At 42.4% G+C, this 18675-nt stretch overlaps 1 protein-coding gene across 15 annotated transcripts in view; it reads right to left on the minus strand.

Annotated features, from left to right (window-relative positions):
• The window catches only part of MACF1 (microtubule actin crosslinking factor 1), a 326604-nt gene that overhangs the window by 5324 nt on the left and 302605 nt on the right, over positions 1 to 18675 (minus strand). For 6 of the 15 annotated variants that reach the window (XM_053660135.1, XM_053660145.1, XM_053660139.1 and 3 more), the window contains 12 exons: positions 18337 to 18465; positions 17293 to 17436; positions 16619 to 16807; positions 15298 to 15418; positions 14536 to 14699; positions 12552 to 12714; positions 11224 to 11378; positions 10085 to 10159; positions 8917 to 8934; positions 5698 to 5815; positions 4872 to 4940; positions 257 to 468 (listed from right to left, as the gene is read on the minus strand). In XM_053660135.1, the coding sequence (XP_053516110.1) occupies positions 257 to 468; positions 4872 to 4940; positions 5698 to 5815; positions 8917 to 8934; positions 10085 to 10159; positions 11224 to 11378; positions 12552 to 12714; positions 14536 to 14699; positions 15298 to 15418; positions 16619 to 16807; positions 17293 to 17436; positions 18337 to 18465 (1557 nt within the window). The remainder of the gene's footprint in view (positions 1 to 256; positions 469 to 4871; positions 4941 to 5697; positions 5816 to 8916; positions 8935 to 10084; positions 10160 to 11223; positions 11379 to 12551; positions 12715 to 14535; positions 14700 to 15297; positions 15419 to 16618; positions 16808 to 17292; positions 17437 to 18336; positions 18466 to 18675) is intronic. The other 9 variants (XM_053660146.1, XM_053660141.1, XM_053660144.1 and 6 more) reach the window with 4 other exon arrangements.

Genomic DNA, 18675 nt, shown 5'->3' on the forward strand with positions numbered 1-18675 from the left:
ACCTTTTTGGTTACAGGACGATGCTCCTACCAACTGAATCACATGGGCCAGGGCCTGAGTACATATTTTAATAAACCTCCTTTGTCATCTTAAAGTCCCTGGAGCTGCACTGTTGCTAGGGCCTGGTCAGCCTGGTCTAGAGCTTGGTCCATTTATCTTCACGGTCCTCTTCTCACTGGAGCCTTTCAGGGGCTATACTGAACAATGGATATCTGCCACGATGGGGAAGGAGGCCGTAGTGGTGGTCAGTACATACCTTGGTACCACTGGCTGGGGTGGCTGGAGAAGATGGCATGGACGTGCAGCTGTGGTTACTCTGACTAGCACTTGAGCTGGACCGGGTAGGGGAAGCTGCTCTGGAAGACGGTTTGGACCTCCGACCCCGTGATCGAAAAGGAGTCATTCCCTGGGATGCTCCCTCAGGTAGGATGAATTTCTCTCTAAGTTCAATGTTAGTTCTACCTCGTGCTAAAAAGGGAATAAACACATGCACACACAACAGCAGTTAATCTTAAAAAATACGTCTTGATGGTCATATACCTGCTTGACTCCATGAAAAGTTATATAAATGATAGACTTAGTACACATTTGGATTCTTCTAAAATAGAGGTCAACTCATGAGCTAGCAGCTTTGCCATGATTCTTACCCGTAACAGACACATGAACTAATAAACCCTTTGATATGCTATAATAAAAAAAAAAACTTTGTATACAAAGTGCCACTGTATTCTGCTGTCACGAGCATGCCAGGCCACTGTCCCCAGGGGCAAGCACACTGTGGCCAGTCAAGGGGAGCAGATGCAGCAGTTCAGGCCTCTGAGATGAAATCAAACCCCTCTTTCTCTCTCACAGGTTGTATACTTTTGCTAGGCTTTTGAAAAATACTTGTTAATGAAATAGCACAGAAAAACAGATAGTTGAAATCGACACGGTCCAGACTCTTCTGTTTGAATTCAGTCAACAGCAATCCTAAAAGGGCCCAGGAACTTGGGTCCAGTAAAAAAGATGAGGATAGAATCACTATGAAGTAAACATGGGAGGAGAGAAAGCTCGTACCATGCACAAAACTTGCCAGTGAGGTTCTGCTAAGTTAAAAACTTAGAATGGTAAGAAGCTGAAGGATGTCTATGAATGGAAGAGGAATGTCAAGGTGGGAAAGGCTGGAAATAGCACTGAAAGTGCTGCCAGATGGCTTTTGGATTCAGTCAGAAGATACTAAGTATGGTCAACGCAAATGTTAAATGTGAAAAATACTACTAATTTAAAATAAGTAACTCCTCTGAAATATGTTTAGACTTTTTCTCACCAAAAGGTGCTATCCTGCAATTTTAATAACCTTCTATCCCCTTCGTAGAATGTACTAGACGGATCTAAACAAATGGGACTGCTGGTGAAGACAGGGGAAAGGGAACTATAATAAATGAAGTATTTGTATTTTTTTATGTTAGATTTTTTGGTTTGGCCAGAAACTGCAAGTTTAGAAGACTACGGGTAACTGTGCCCACTCAACTGATTTCTAAAATTTAAGGCCCGAGTACACACTCCCAAGTAATGAGTATCTTCAATTTGCTTCACTCAGCCAGTGCTCTCCGTGTGAGGGAGGAGGGGAAGAAGGGAGGAGAGAACGAGAATACACCCGTGCGTGTGCAAATAAAAATCTGCAAAAGTGACAAGTAAAAACAGCTCTCTGCTGTTGTGATGTGCGTGTTGGCGGGGGCAGGGGAGTTACTAACTGTTCCCTTCTTGAAACATCCTCCCTCCCTTGGATCTTTGCTTTTCCTCCTTCCTGCCCACTTCTTTAACACTCAACCCCTGGGTTCAATCTACAGTTCTGTTCTCCCTCTTAAGACTTTCAACCTAGCAATGCCCTCATCCATCTGAAACTTCAGTGCCTGAAGTCATGCCTGACTCCCAGATACATCCCAGGCACTGACTACTCCTGGAGACGAGACATCATATCCAATCACTTATTAGACACGATTGAAGCCAGATCACTCCCTCAGGATGGCAGTTTGGTCTACCACTCCACTTTCTAATGCTTTGTAAATTCCTGGGCCTTTCCACATCCTCCCACACTACGTGGTTGGCATGGCATCGTCTCCACCAAGGACGGCTGCAATAGGATTCCAGCTGGCCTCCTTGGTTCTCATCTTGTTCCTCAACACTTCCTCAGACTGTATTTCTCATAAACATTTTCTACCTGTAAATAGCTCAAAATCCTTCCATGGTCTTTTACTACTTAATAGCAGAATTTCCCAAACTGATGTTTTTTCTTTTAAACACATTTTTAGGGGACAAGGGAGGGAGAAAGAGAGGAAGATAAACATGGATGTGTGAGAGAAGCTCATTGGTTGCCTCTCGCATGCCCCCAGCTGGGGACCTGGCCTGCAACCCAGTAATGTGTCCTGACTGGTGATGGAACTGGAGACCTTTCAGTTTGCAGGATTATGCCCAATCCACTGAATCACACCAATCCGGGCCCAAACTGAGGTTTTTGAGAAGATTCCTACAAAAAGGAGTTTATGAAACTCTCTGTGTTACCTCTGCCACAATCCCTGACTCCTGGAGGACCCTAATGTAACCATCATTTTGTAAATTCTGGGGAGTCCTGCAGTGAAGACATACGTGTTTGACCATGATTTAAATTTTTTTTGAAGATTGCATCTTTGGGACCAGACCACGAATGCAGCCATTTCGAGTTCAGTTTTTCGACCACCAAAGAGTCCATCATTTTCTGAGGGACTTAAGCTGGCCACCTGATGTTAGCTGGAGCAGGCCTGCTAGTTAAAATTCAGTTCTAAGCTGTTGGTTTAATGGGTAGAGTTTTAGCCTGACCAGATGAAAAGAGCTTCAGGGATGGGTGATGGTCCCAAAGACTGTGTGTATACTTAATGCCACTAAATTCAGTTGAAAATGGTTTAAGACAGTACATTTTACGTGTGTGTTTTACCATAATTAAAAAAAAAAACAAAAAACAGTTCTAAGCCAAATTATACCACTTAAATCTTCATAAAGTTCTAGATTTTTCACTAAAATTTGGGGTAACTAATCTAATGCTCAAAAATCAGTAATGTCTAACCAATTTGCTAGGCAAGAGGCACTGTTTTTAATCTCCAATCAAAACATCTTGATAAAACCTTTGTCACAGCTGGGTACAGAAACTGAACTCTTCCATTCTGGCAATACCAGTAACCTACCTTGTTGAGTATTTTTTACTTTTTACACTTCACTAAAGCAATGTGCTGAGACGATGTTCATCCCTTTAAACAGATGTGTAAAAGGAGGTAACAAATGATCATGCTCATTGGTATTACAAAAGTTACTCATTTTATACTGTCCTCAGTCTGAATCTCTATGGTCCAGAGAGCCAAGGAAATACAACAGAAACAAATACAAAATCTACCGCCAGTGGCTTCTAGAAGCCACGGTAATCCTTACAGGACCCCAGACCGTTCCAAGGAACCTTTCTTTTTGTGATGTTCATGCCTTTCCAAGCCATTTATTACATCCGCCCCAGCCCTTAACTGTGTACTCCTAGCACAACTTTTATTTGACTAGATGTAGCTCATCGTGCTCATCACTGGTGGAGTCATGATATCTAAGACTGCTGGGGAGTTCTGGACTCTGCAGTCGGTGTAATTGGGATGGTTATCCAGCTCTAGGAGGACTCCTGGAGAGACACATAGGAAAACCTTACCTGTGTGCTTCAAGGATGCTGAAAAGGGCTACTGTGTTCCATAGAAAATAGCTATTAGATGGCCCTGCCAAATTTCCTTGGGATTACAACTTTCAGCTAATAAGAAAAGGACAAAGCAGGCAGTGTTCTTCTTGGCCAGCAGCATGTTATCATAAATACAGCAAGTAGAGCAGGCAGCAAACAGGCAACCAAAGACCCCACAATGCCTCATGCAGTTTCTTTTTTGTTTGTTTAGTCCAATCATACATGACACAAAAAATAAAACCTTTATTAATAGATTTAGAAAAGAATAATGCTGTTTACTGAGTTAAAGTTAAAAGAAAATATATTGCTCTATTCCTCACTTAAAACAATGAAAGGACTTTTTATACCAAAGAAATTGGTTTGCGATATAAAATTTCAAAACTGATTATACCTTTTCCTGTTCTGACAAGAATAGTTACTTTCAAAATTAACTAATTTCGTAAAAAAGAACCTCATGGAAATTATTAGTCTTATTTATTGGAATAAATGCAAAATGAGTTAAAATAAGAGGAACTATGTGATAATTGTACCCTTTACCTCTAAATGCTTCAGAATATGACTACGGTTCAATGTCAAAAAAAGTGACATGACTGTACTGTAAACACTCCTGCTAGGTTTACAAATAGCCTCAAACATATCATTATGCAGGCCGAGCCAGTCACAGGCATACAAAAAGAGGTGGTGGGTATGCCGGCCTTGGACATGCACCATGTGGTGGTCCGCAGCACACACTCTAGAGCCAGACTACCTTAGATTTGAATCCCGTCTTTGCCATTTATGAGTTCTCTGTCCTCAGGCAAGTTATTTAACTGTTCTATGCTTCAATGTCCTATTCTGTGAAGTGGAAATAATAATAGTATCTACATCTCACAAAGGTGTAAATGTTATTATTTGTCAAGTGCTTATAATAGTGTGTGGCGTATAAAACTACAAGAGTATTTGTTAAATAAATAGAGACTTAAATTCTATGGGTTCTGCTTCAACAGTTTTTATGCTGTCAGCTTATAGTGGAAAAGCTATGGTTTGGCTAATTGAAAGCATTCATAAAGGCAGCAGTTACCACAGAGACAAGAGGTGCTACAGTTTAAGAAGCAAAGCCATTCTCAACAGGCTGGGACACGGGGAAGAGGGACAAAGCTTAAAAGCCAACCTATGGGAGACTGACTGGAAATCGAAGAGCTGGAATCAGAGCGCTTTATTTTACTCCCAGGATGGTGAACTAGAATGAAAAAATATATAAACACAAAGAAACAGACAAAGCAGGAAATGCAGAAACTGGTCAAGAAAGACAAACTGGCAGACAGTGGGAGAACCTCCTGTATACCCCGTGCAGCTTGGCTAAATAGGAAAAAAGAAAGGATGCAGCTGGAGAGGACTCAGCGACTGGAATCTGACTACTTCCCCCTTGTTGCAGCCCTCGGGTGCACCTAGCCGCAGGTGCCACCACTCATTATCACATCGACCCTTTCCTTCTGCCTCTGGGCTGGCAACACTAGCCTTTTCATGTTTAGCAGACAGATACCCCATGATCTTGTTTAGGTGATCATCTGTCTTAGAAGTGACGAGGCTCACTGCTAGGTGTTCTTCACTCTGCCTCCTGGTCAAGGGAGCACCCCAGTCCTTCCCTGCACGGGAGGGGCCCAATATACTCCCCATTTCTCAAAGGGATTTGGAGCACTAAAGGGGAACCCAAAAGGCTTCTTTCAAAGCTAGTGTTTAACACCTTGAACTGAAATATTCGATGACACTAGTAAGTGCCCAATTCTCATTACTGTCTCCCTGACAGCATCGATCTGTTCTGCTTTCTCTCCTTGGTCTACTCTGTCACCTCCAAGTTCTGATCTGTGCTAGTAAGACAACATCTGGGCAGCTGAACAACAAAATAAATGAACAGACCCCCCAATGCTTTGTATAAGCATGAAGATCAGTGGTAAGGCTGTATTAATATGTAATTCACACTTAGGATGGTTCCTTACCTCGGCAGGGGTCATTTTTCACTAAAAATTCATCCAGGGCCATCCATCCTCCACCAACTCGAACCATCACAGTGCTGCGCAGGATGCGGACCAGCCGCAGCTGCTGGGAGTCCCCAAACTGCAGGACCAAGGTGGAAACAGATGAGTGACTGTGCCTCAGAGCAGGCCTTTTCAAAGCAGACTGTATTCAGATGCAATGATAATTTGATAGTTCGGGGAAAATTTTAACTCTCACCATTTTGCATTTTTCACAAAAGCATTTATAATACAGAAAAGCTGAAAGGTAAAGCCCAGACTGATGTATTGGAATAAAATTAACTTCTGATGTTCACGCCTCTAGCCAAAGGTAGAGGGAGGAGGACAGATAAATCGTTAACTCAAATGGATTCTTTTAAACCCAATTATGAAATGCTTTATCATGTTAGTTTGTTTTCATAAAAGGTGAGGCGGATGTCCAACTTCTGAATACAGTGTGCTCAAGTTAAATGAAGGACGGCAAAGATTTCAAGCCTCAAGGAAACCCTCGCAAAGCATCATTATTATCACAAGCTTAGAAAAAGTGACTTCCCACACCAGGTTTTCAGAAATGAACCCAAAGTATTCTCCAATTGTGATGTTACCAGCAGAAAAGTTCCTTTGGCTGAACAAATGATTAGATAGTATTTATATGAAAATTTAGTTGAAGAAATCAAATTTTTAATTTACCATGTCAATTATATTCAACAATCGTTTTTGGGATGTTTGACTTTCTGGTATTTATTTCTCACCTAACATTTCTACTTCTCAGTGCTGTTAACATTCTGAAGTTTCCCATTGCATAAATTACCCTCTTCCCAAAATAAACTAAGAGACAACAGAAGAGAATCACGCTGAGATCCCAAAACAAAAATCAATGGGCTGGAGAAAAAGTATTCCTAAAATTATTTAAATCAAGGAAACGGGGGAGATGGGAGAAGGGACTATTTAATCAATTAGAATTTTCAAAGTTATAAAGGAGAATTGTAACTTTGAAACTAGGCACAACAGCTGAAAATGCCAGAAAGAACGTGAAGGACACATCACCAACCTCCCTCAAAATTAATATATTTGTAATTATCTGTACTGTATTACTTAGCATTGACTCAAGTGCACTATTTTTACACAGGCAAGGTGACTAAAAAAAGTGTCATCCCGCTCCCCAGCCCTTCCTTTGAAAATAAGAAACAGTCCTGTATCTTTCATCCCATACAGTTCAAAAATTCTTAGAGTGACCGCAGCAACAGCACGGCGGAGTGTGCAGGAGGAGGACGGAAGTGGGGACCCAGAGATGTGAGAGAACAAACGTCCTGTCCCGGGAAGGAAGCTGCCCCTTTGGCCTCTGCTCAGAGCCTCCTTCAGATACTGGCCCAATAGGGAAAACGGGGAAGCTCTGAGAAAGGAACTGAGGATTCCACCAGCTTCGACAGCAGGGACAGCTCGAGTCACAATTGAGGGCCTATGTATCTTCTGGAGTAACTCAGGAAGGAATCTCAGCGTGAACTTTACTCTTACATGACTGTGTCCTGTAATTGATTTATCAACCTTTACTCTGTGTCATTCTGTTTCTCTTTAATTTCTTACTAAAGCTCCCTCTGAAAGACTAACTTGTTTCTGCTGAACTATGGGGAAAGGAAGTTTGAACCCAGCCAGTAGCCAAAGTGTCTGGGGAAGCTGAGGGTGGAGTGACAACTGGTGGATGGGGTTATGGCAGCTCTAAAACTGGGGATCTCTGACGGCAGGGTGGCTCAGTTGGTTGGCGCAACATCCCACACACAGATAGGATGCAGGTTCAATCCCTGGTCGGGCCCAGTATAAAAAGTCAACTAATCAATGTTTCTCACATCGATGTTTCTCCCTTTCTTTCTCTCCCTTCCCTCTCTTTAAAATCACTAAGTGTATCCTCAGGTTAAGGATACAAAAGAAAAAAAATGGGGAGGAGGGTCCTGCTCCTGACAGAGCTGGGTATCAGTGACGCAAAGACCTCAGAACAGAGCTCAGAGGCAATGGTAACTTCTGTTTCCTATTCTTACATGGAAAACCCCTTACGGTGACATGGGTTCTTGCAATGGCTATGACTTAGCTGTGTGACTGTCAGCATGTGATCCTTTAGGCCTCAGGAGCTTCATGTATAAAATGAACTTCATAATTCTGATCCCAGCATTAAAATGAACTCATCCGACCGACCCTCTGCTCGTCAATGGAGCAGAGAGGAGGACATCAGTCTTCAAAGGGGTCCCTGGTACCTGCATGCAGTCATTGGCTAACAGTCACATCCCTTAGGTACTACTAGGCACTCTTACGGAATGATTTATTTAAACAAGTTTGACTGTTCCTTTTTCTTTCTTTCATCACTTCTTCCCACAGGCCCAAAAGGTTACTATAGTCTGTGATTATTGCAGTGCCTGGAATTTAACATTGATCAAGGGCCTCAAATTAACTGTTTCTGATTTCATATCACAAGACAGATTTTACCCATGCAACTTCCTTCCATCTAAAGACACAGGTCCCGAGAGCCCTCAAACAGATCTAAGAGGTTAGAGTTACCAAGTGGGGTCAAAAGCATTCAATCTTTCTGGCCAGTCTGATTTGATCCCATTAGATTTGGGCTGGTTGGCCATAGCTGGCAAACTTCAGGCTATGGCCAATTAATTATGATTTCCACACTATACTTCCCAGGTACCTTATAACGATAAAATCTAAGTGCAAGTGGCTATAAATATTCATAAGGTATAAACAGAATATTTAAATACCCCAAGACTTTTTGACTTAATGTGCATTATAAAATTTGTGTTTACTGTCAAAAGACTTTGGTGCAAGTCAGAATGGTATTGTCTGGCATTCTGACTTCCAACACAGAAGTGCAAGGCCAGGCTCCTTTTAGAAGAATGCACTGATACTACAGGCTCAATTTTCCCTGAACTGTACTACTGTTAACTCAGCCCAGCGTTATATCGTCATCTTCAGCCAACCAAATTTTGAGTGGAAAATTTCATTTTCTTTTTATAAAATACAGACTTAGTAACATCTTGCTGCTTAGCTCTACAATACTAGGCCTGTTTGCAGTTTCTCCACTTGGTAAGACAACCAGATGTGACTCAGGCATGCTTCAGATCATGTGCTCTCCCCACAGCAAAGAGCAGGCAGCATTAACTACGCAGACCATTTCCACCGAGAAGGAGAATGTTGCAAGGCACACTGTACCTGATTGCCGAGGAAGAACTACAGAGAGTAAGTGTAAAGGATGAAGGAAATGGAAGGAAAAAAAAACACAAAAAAACATTTTATCAAATTAACACTAAGGAATAAAAATCATGTAATCATGTTACCAATCTTTAAGCAAAGTGACATATATTAAACATTCTTACCAAGCCTGTGGTTTTACAAATTAAGACGACTTAACTTTTCACACTATGGTGTTCTCATAGTTCATTTCTCTCATAGGCAATTTAAAAGAAAACAAGAAAACAAAACCCCAAAAGCAAACATAAGAATGCTTGCAATTTTTTAACTAAGTGCCCCGGGTTGGTCCAAAGCAGAGTCACCCAACCCCCCTGAGCTAAGAGCGCATAGGGTGCTTTTGGGGGACTTAGAAGACATTTTTGATATACTACTAATGGAACCTAGACTTTCTTTTTTACTGTTTTTAACTCAGTGCATGTAACTGTAACTTGACAAAGCCATCTTAAATCCTCTTTGCCAATCCTAGATTTCACCTAGGATGTTAGAGAATCCCTGACCAGCTGCTGATTATACTTTAGGAGTCGTGTTTCAGACTCTGGTCCTGAAAGAAGCTGAAACACAGCACAGTCCTCTGTCAGTATGGCCACACCCAGCATGGCTTTCTAGGGAAGACTACTGAGCCTGGCATTACCCAGGGCACCCAGGCCCTGTTTGTAGCCCAGCTCAAAGCAGGGGCAGTATCCCCCTTGGGGCCTTGACAGAGTTCCTCCAGCTGTCTCTGAGCCCAGGAGCCACTGAGGTACACAATGACCAGCTTTTGGTGAATGGTCAGCCATTACATAATTGCTTCCTTATTCTATAGTAGAGGTGTCTTCATCTCCCTGAAGCCCTCGGTGAATAGTATAGAGGGGGCTCTGAAATGTCTGCTACACTGAAGTACAAGGTACTGTAAGCTAGATATGGCACTGTTTTTCAGATGGCACTATACAGGGCACTATGCTTAGCCCATCAGGGCAACTGACATCTGGAATCTATGGTGACACCTCTCAGGTCCCACTGGCTCTGGTCCTCCAAGAACTGGCAGTGGGAAGGGAAGATCATTGAGTCTGCCGTGTGTCAGGTTGCTTTCACCTGTAAGGACCATGTAGAAGAAAACACCACCATAAAGGACTGCTTTTCTCTTCCTTACCCGGTATTTATTCTCTCCAATCTGCTCCACCTGAAACCTTTTTGCACATTTGCACTGAGCCACTTGTCTTGTGACCTATTGGTTGTGAACAGCAAAAAAAGAAAAGTGTGAAGTTAGCTAAAACAGCAACACTTCGTCTTCAAAGAAAGATTTTTACATGTGAACAGAGAAGCTACTCATTATGTACTTTTAAGGCATTTCAGGATTTGAAAGATACATTTGTCTTCTATTCCAAATTAAAACATACTGTTCTTACATATGGGGCACTTTAGACATTCAGAGAGAAAAGTATGAGAAATTCCCAAGTAACTATGAAAGGCATTCTTCCATCCTGTTCCAAAATTCCTTCAGAGAAATGTGCTAATGTGCATGCATCAAAATCAACCAGTAAAGCAAATTATGAACTGATCTGAATTTCAACCTAGGAGCCCGAGATTCCCCAGAAGTTGGTGCTGGGGAGTTCCAGACCACTCCCAAGACAGGCCCCATTGCCTCCACCCTCCCAGGATCAGTATAGCCTGGAATGTCCATGTGCTACTACTGATCTCTCTGCTATTTCAGTTTGGTACAGTTCTTAACTAGACAGAAAGTGTGGTGGGTATACACAATCTTAAATACTACATTTCATTCTTAAATGCTGCACCTGAAGATGGCATGTTCTAAGCAACACAGTATCTGTGAACCAAGTAAGGTTTTCTGTAAACTTTTAGAGCACCACACAGATGTGAATAAGAAATCATTTAGACCAGGGGTGTCAACCTCATTTTCACTGGGGGCCACATCAGCCTTGTGGTTGCTTTCAAAGGGCCGAATGTAGAGCTCCTCACCCCTGGTTAAGGAGTAGTTACACTTATACAGTCCTAAAATTATATTCGGCCCTTTGAAGGCAACCAGAAGGCTGATGTGGCCCCTGGAGAAAATGAGTTTTGACACCCCTGATCTATCTAGACTGAGCTATACTGCAATAGCCAGAGAGCTTCTGGGGTGATGTCATCCAGAGGGGATCCCTAAAAAGAACTTCATCCCAATAATCACCTCCTAACACACAAGTCCCAGGGCTAATGTGGCAACTGTACCCAAACTCAAGAGTAGAAAACTATGATCAGACATGTACTCAGGATACAATTTAGCTACCATACCTCATCTTCAATTTTATCTGCGTCAGTTGTTGGTCGATAAGCATCCTTATTGGGATGAAGAGCAGCCACAAATTCATAGTAATCAATGTAGCCATCCCCGTCTCGGTCAAAAATATCGGCGACAGCTGTCATCTCTAACTTGGTGGTAGGGAACTCTGGAGAAAGTTAACCACGTGTGGAACAGTAAGTAAGAGGGCTTACTTGGATGGAGAGTGTACAAATATTACTCAAAAAAATTGAATCAAATTTTGTCTTGATTTTCTTCAAGAAAAGCAACAGACACTCAACTTTAGAAAACCTAGAAAATAGACTACTTAAAGTGTTTGCTTAAACTATCCTGTCTCCTATGCAACTGAAAAAAAGTGGTATTTCAGATGTACAAAAGGCATAAAAAGAATATGATAACCACCCAGGGACAGACCACCAACTTAAGAATTTATTTATTCACTCTACTATTATTAGATATTTAGATTATTTCAGAATAGTGACCATTTGGAATTGAGAGGATAAAATTTCTTCTGTTTGTATAGTTGCCTTAAATTCCTAAAAAGGTGCTTTCCAAAGGAGGTGACTATTTACAGTAGCAGAGTGATCTATTAAAACATCAACCAGATTGTACTGTCTCTGGTGGCTGTTCACTGTCCCAATGTTTCTAGAATAAAATCATCTCTTCTTCCCCATGGCCCACGAGGCCCTGCATTAACTAGCTGGTGCTTACCCTTCCAACTCTATCTCCTGCACTCCAGCCGCATCAACTTTTCCATGTCTAGAACACGCCATGTTCATTCCTATCTCAGCACTCTGTGCCTTCCCTTGGATCTTGAGTTGGCCAGATCCTTCTCATCATCTAGGTCTCAGCTCAAATATCACCTCCACAGACAGGCCCTCCCTGGCTCCCCTTGTAAAGTGGGATGTGTTTTGTGACCCTGGCAAATCACTTAACTACTTATGCCTCAATTATTTATTTTCCTAAAATAAATGAGGTCATACATTTTGTAAGCTGGTATATAGATATCAGAAACTGATGTAATGAAAAACTTTTTTCAAACATTCCGCTTAGAATCATATCACTCACAAAAGTTAGCTCCTTACCCACCCCTCAAACATGTTTGCTTCCACAACGTGTCAGAAAAGACCTGTTTTATTCCCAGCAAAATGAGGTTCTTTTCTCCATGAAAACGATAGACCAATTTTAGTGAGCAGTGAGTTACAGTTCTTCCCTAGGACTACAGCTTTAACTTCAGAAAGACTGTTCAGCCATATTATCATCTGCTTCGATGTAGTAAGGAATCCAGGTGTGCCATGTTTGGAACTATGACTGGACTCACTGGATGCTAGAATGCCGTCAATAAATTCCTGACGTGTTATCTTCCCATCCTGGTCCTTGTCAATTCGCCGGAAGAAATCCATAACCCTTGACTTTTTGTGATTCATCCAACGCATATACTTCTTCCTCCAGACATCAAAGTCAAAGTTGGCAAATTCCTTCAACTACGTAGAAATCAAAAGTGTTAGCAAGACCTATATTCTGGCCTTTAAGTTGCACACCAAAACTTTCAGACACTCAGTAAAGCCATGCAGGCCTTCTGGAGAAGCACTGACAATGATGTTCGTGTTGCCTCTTTTGTGAAGGCACCATCTGGCTCCTTCACATAGAGCCTTGATTACTTACATGAGCTGTGGCATAATGGAGCAGCAAAAGAAAGTGACCGAACCACCACCATGGGAAATGCAGTGCAAGGAGAACAAGAATGGGCAGAGCCAGTCTTGTTTTCCTTTTTCCCTTTTTCAAAGGATTATCCTCTTAGATGTAAAGGGACAAATTCTACCTTGGAAGAGAAGTGCTTTTTAAGCACGCCTCACTTAAGTGGGTTTTGAAAGAAACTATGATCACACAGGGGCCCACATCAGAAGGCTCATGTTTCCCACCGTTTTCTGAGATGAGATAATTTGAGTTCTGGCTGGAAGCATTAAGAATCTAGCCTTGCACAGAAGCATGGATTCTTCATGTCACCAGAGGGGGCAAACTGCCTGTCTGACTTCCATGTCAAACATCTGGCTCCGACAGACAAGAGCAGGCCCATGAAGTGGGCAAGGTGATGTTTAGCTACTTGGACCATGTTAGTGATACTGACACAGAATGACTTAAACAGTATAGCAGTTTTCCCCTGGTCTTTCAAACTGCAAAGTCAGAAGGAATGGGGAAAAAAAGAAAAAGCCAAAACCAAATATGCTTAAAGCTCAACTCACCTACTACAAAAATAACAACAAAAAACACAGAACACTCACTTCTGGGCATAGCTGCTTTGAGGTGCACAAATGAAAAAATACAGGCAATATTAGAGGTTTATTGAGAAAGGATGGTACTATATTTTTTAGACTGGTGTCGATATTCTAAAACAGACTTGCTTTTCATAATCTAGTGAAGAACAACAGAATAGGAAACAAAGGTCATAACAAATTACTCTTGCCCTGACCAATGTGGCTTGGTTGGGCATTGTCCTGAAAAGTGAAAGGTCACTGGTTTGATTCTAGGTCAGGGTACATGCCCGGTTGCAGGTTTGATCCCCTGGTTGGGGTGCATACAAGAGGCAACCAATCAATGTTCTGCTCCCTTTCCTTCTCCCTCCCTTCCTCTAAAAATAAATAAATAAAATCTTTAAAAAATTACTCTTATTTCATAATTGAGTAACTTATATCTTTACTTAAAGGGCTCAACAACAGTCATTTTTGTGGTAAGCTACACCCCTGGAGGTAATTTTGCAAAGTTATATTCCTGATTCTCGATCGTAGCCAATTACTGAGAGCCAGGTCACAGGCTCTCAGGGACTGGCTCGTTGCTTGCTTTCTGGCCTACTCTGTTGTGAGTGGTTTACTCACACGTGTCTTTCCCTGCCACCCCCTAAATCTCTCATACTTCCTTTTTTTAGATTTTATTTATTTATTTTTAGAAAGACGGGAAGGGAGGGAGAAAGAGGGAAAGAGAAATATCAGTGTGATAGAGATATATTGATTGGTTGCCTCTTGCATACCCTCAACTAAGGACCTGGCTCACAACCCAGGCATGTACCCTGACTGGGAATCAAACCGGTGACCTTTCAGTTTTCAGTCTGGCACTCAATCCACTGAGCCACAACCAGCCAAAGCGCATGTGTGTCTTTTCTCCTAGGGGGCCTGAAGGACAGAGTACTGGCCCAAACTATGTCTGAAGAAGTAGCTCAAGGCACACAGGTCAACTTGGAGGGCCTCAGATGGGTTGTCTTTAATAAAAGTCACCTCCCCCCCAGGGATGGCTGCCTGGCAAGGCCTCACCTCCTCCAGTCTATCCAAGGCATCATTCAGCTTCCGCTGGCGCTCCAGCGCTAACAGCCACACCTGCTGCCAGCGGGCGGAGAGCTGGTTGATCCGTGGGTTCTTTGCTTCAGACTGTGAGAGGATTGGCATGGGAGGGGGTGTGGGCTGACTTAAGGACTTCCCTAAAAGGAAAAATAAATATGAGATTAGAAATGCTGGTTCTGTCAGTTACCACAAATAGAAACACTGTCACATGTATGACTCAGAAGATCTTTATACTGATACCCAATCAGCAACAGAAAAGAAACATGGAACCTGGCAATACGTAGTACAAAAAAAATCATTATCTTCAAAATTGCCGATTCTCCTCTGAGCCTACAGGTACTTGTCTCGTATTTTCAATGAATTCTGTCCTACCTTAGTGAACTGAGGAAATGTCAAATCAACTAAAACAGCACTGGTTATAGTGAAGCTTATTTAGGATTAAGTTACTGTAAACCAAATGTAAACAGCTAGTGCCAATGATCAAAACAATGAGAAGGCCACAGCAAAAAAAACTGCTTTACTGTTTTGATATTTCATGCCAATCCAAAAAAAAAAAAAAGGGTTCTAAGTTACTGCATGTCAGTGTTAATAAAAAAAAGTGAGTTTCAACAAAGAATTTAGTTCAAATCCAATGGCTTTTAAAAATGAAAAGGACATTTTCGATAGGTATTTGGAAAAGTGCTCATCTTCAACTAGCAGGAGTGAAGCACCCTAACATCGTGGCTGGACACATACTGCTGCCGCTGCGGGATTTATCGATGAAAGGCCCGTGGGTGGGCTCGACATTCTTCCTTTTGTATGTCTTCGTGACCCGGTCCATGTCAGGCTGTTTTCGAGTCATTTCTTCCATAAATACCTGTTAAACAAACAATAGGAAAAAAAAAAAAAAGTTGAGAGTTTTCCTGGACTAAGATGAAACCAGGCAACTTCTTATTAACAAAGGCCAAGACTGTGACAGACCAACTGATGGGTAGATAGATGCCTTTGTATGATGTGTCACTCATTTTGAGAAACACAACTGAACAAGGCACTGTACACCCAGGTGCTAGAGGCCTGAAAGAATAAGACACGGTTTTCACTTTAGGGGACTCACAGGAGAGGAAAACTGGAAAGTCAGAGAAATGATCGTCATCCTTGGTGCCAAGGGAAGACCTAGGACAGCACCCAGCAGCAGGCGGATGAACTGTCTGTTCTGTAACGTGGAGCCAAGACCAGAGCTTAGCTCCTCTAGGAGCTAAGAGTAATTCCTGGTTGACAGCAAGGAAATGAAAGGGGGCCTTGGCTAGGTCACTGGGTTGCCGGAGCACTGTCCTATACACCAAAAGGTTGCAGGTTCGATTCTCAGTTGGGGTGTGTATGAGAGGAAACCAACTGATGTTTCTTTCTCACACAGATGGTTCTCTTTGTTTCTCTCTCTTCCAAATCAAAACATATTCTCAGGTGAGGATTAAAAAAGAAAAGAAAAGAAAATGGAAGGAAGCTGGGTGAAACAGGTAAAGGGATTAAGCAAAAATAAAACAAAAACTCATAGACACAATAGTGTGGTGATTACCAGAGAAAAAGGGGGTGAGGGAGGTGGAGGAGAGTAAAGGAGGGGATAAATGGTGACAGAAGGAAACTTGATTTTGAGTAGCAAACAATATATAATATATGGATGATGTAGTACAGAACTGTACATCTGAGCCTATAGAGTTTTATTAACCAATGTCATCACAATAAATCCAATTAAAAACAAAAAGAAAGAAAATGCAAACAGAGACCTCAGTCCTACAACCACAGGAAATGAATTCTGCCAACAACCTGAATACACCTGAATGCGAACTGCTCCACTGGCTGGCTAACTGAATGTCAGCCCAGTGAGACCCTACGAAGAGGACACAGCAAAGTCATGCCTAGGCTCCTGGCCCCACAGAAACTGAGAGATATATACATGTTTTAAGCTGTAAGTCTGTAGAAATACTTTAAGCAGTGGTTTAAATAGGGTGACAGGGCAAAGGAAATGCACTCCATGAGCAACTCAGGAAATACCAGTGACCACATGACGTAATTAAAATACCTGATGCTCAGCAATAAGGGCTTTAACTCGGTCAATGTTCTGTGGGATTGGCTCCTGATCCCGCTGAATGAGGGTGGTCTCAGCCCATTGGATCCATGCCAGAAGTTCTTCCAAGAGCTCAGCGTTGGCCACCAGTTCTGACAGAGCCGTTTCAAGACGCTGCTGGTGCTGCTTAGCCCACGTCAGGACCTTAGGGAGAGAAATCATGGCCTCTTTCAGACAAGCAAATCCCTTTGTTTTCAAAGTCCCCTTTTATGTGATCCCAACAATGACTCTTTAGGGCAGAGACCACCCAAACAGTTATGAGACTTAGCTCTTACTCCAGGGGCAGAGCTGGGTTAGGAGCTGGCATGAGAAATCAATTCTTCTGAAAGCAAATCTAGTGGGCCCCATTAAACGCAGGACTTCTGAGGAAGGAGTACTTCTGAGGAAGACACAGTGTTTCTTTCCTCTGATGGCTGCTGGGAGCCGTCGGCCAACAGGTCACACTGCACTAGCGCCAGTCCTCCAACTCCAGCACATTGCCAAGAAAGCAGTCATTACTAAAACGCTAACAATCTTGTAGAGATATTCCCAAGTGAAAACTTCTTATGGGGGGGGGCGCCCTGATGTATTTTATCACTGTGAACTCATTTTATCGGAACGTGTGCTCTCCTCTAAAGCCGGGGACCCACCTCCTCAAAGCGAGCTCGGATGATGGTGATCCAGTGTTTGATGGTGGTGATGCAATCGGGGTGGCAGACAGCCAAGATGACCTCTCCCATTGTCACTGCTGTGTTCACGTCCACTCGCTTTTCTTCCACTTTCTTCATGAACTCCTACACAAACAAGAATTGGGAAACAAAACCTTAAAAAAAACAACAAAACCCTGTCCTAACAGCACTGTTAGTTTACACTGTTAGGGGGGAAATTTCAAGGTATATTTTTTCCTGCGTGTGTCTGTTGAAGCCCTCCAAACCCCTCCACCGGTCTGTCAGGAGTTGCTGGTGTTTTCTTTCCAGTTCTAAGAGACGTAAGAAGGTGAGCAGTCTGCACAAGAACGACTTTTTCTGCTGCTGTAGATGACAGGACTGGGACAGAGAGGTGTCCCTTACCCTGAGCTGGGCATGCCTGTTTTCCTGTTCTGAATTATTAGTTTCTTTCTTTTTAAAAAGTCCTGTTTTTTATTCACTTCCATGTGTATAAACAATCTTGGGCAAAAACCAGTGATAAATACTACTATTTAAAAAAATACCTAAAACAGAATAACAAAAGATTAAAATCTCCCAGTGGGTAACTAAAAAATGGAAGCAGGAAACACTTCCCATCTCATCAGGGCAGACCCGCTGAGGCCCCATATGCCTGCACGTCATGTAGCCTGGTTAAGACGTCCTGGGCAAGCTGACCCGGGCCTGAAGCAAGTGACAACGAGGAAAGTGAGACAAAGATGTGTGCAGGTCAGGAGCAAAGAAGCTGAAATAGTCCATGTTTTTCTTTATAAAATACCATGATGTCTGACTTATTTAGCACCAACATATATTATATTTGTAAAAACAAATGAATGAGCAAACTTTAAGGCACCACAAACATTGCCAGTCATTTTGGTTATTCCCGTTAAATTATAAGATGGGCTGCTTCTGGTTCTGCTCCTTTGCATATAAGGTCTGAAGTTCACAAGCCAAAGTTGCTTTCCTTTGGTGGTGGGTGATGTGAATCACTGTAGCCTGGGGCTGGATTACCTTATGGGTGTCAATGAGAGACTGCAGGGACTCCGTGTCATCAGGAAGTGCTCCACGAAAGCGAAGTGTTTGCTCTGCTTCAGAAAGCCACTCCAACAGCATGTGGACTGTGTCCCGAAACTCCTCCGCCTGAAATAATCAGGCACAGAAGACTGAACGTCTCTGCAGTTAAGGTCCTGGACACTGGGGAGTACTTAGGAAAGGGTCTAGGCCTAAACTTCTTAGTGGATCACAAGAATTTGATGGCTCTATCACAGTCCCACAAAGGTTATCTTTAATTTTTAGTCTTTGAAAGTGAACTGAACTCATTATTTCTCTAATATGAATCAGTATTGAAAT

The sequence above is a fragment of the Artibeus jamaicensis genome, unplaced genomic scaffold (assembly GCF_021234435.1).
Source record: "Artibeus jamaicensis isolate MK-2021 breed Jamaican fruit bat unplaced genomic scaffold, CSHL_Jam_final scaffold_847, whole genome shotgun sequence".
In the NCBI taxonomy this organism is placed as follows: domain Eukaryota; kingdom Metazoa; phylum Chordata; class Mammalia; order Chiroptera; family Phyllostomidae; genus Artibeus; species Artibeus jamaicensis.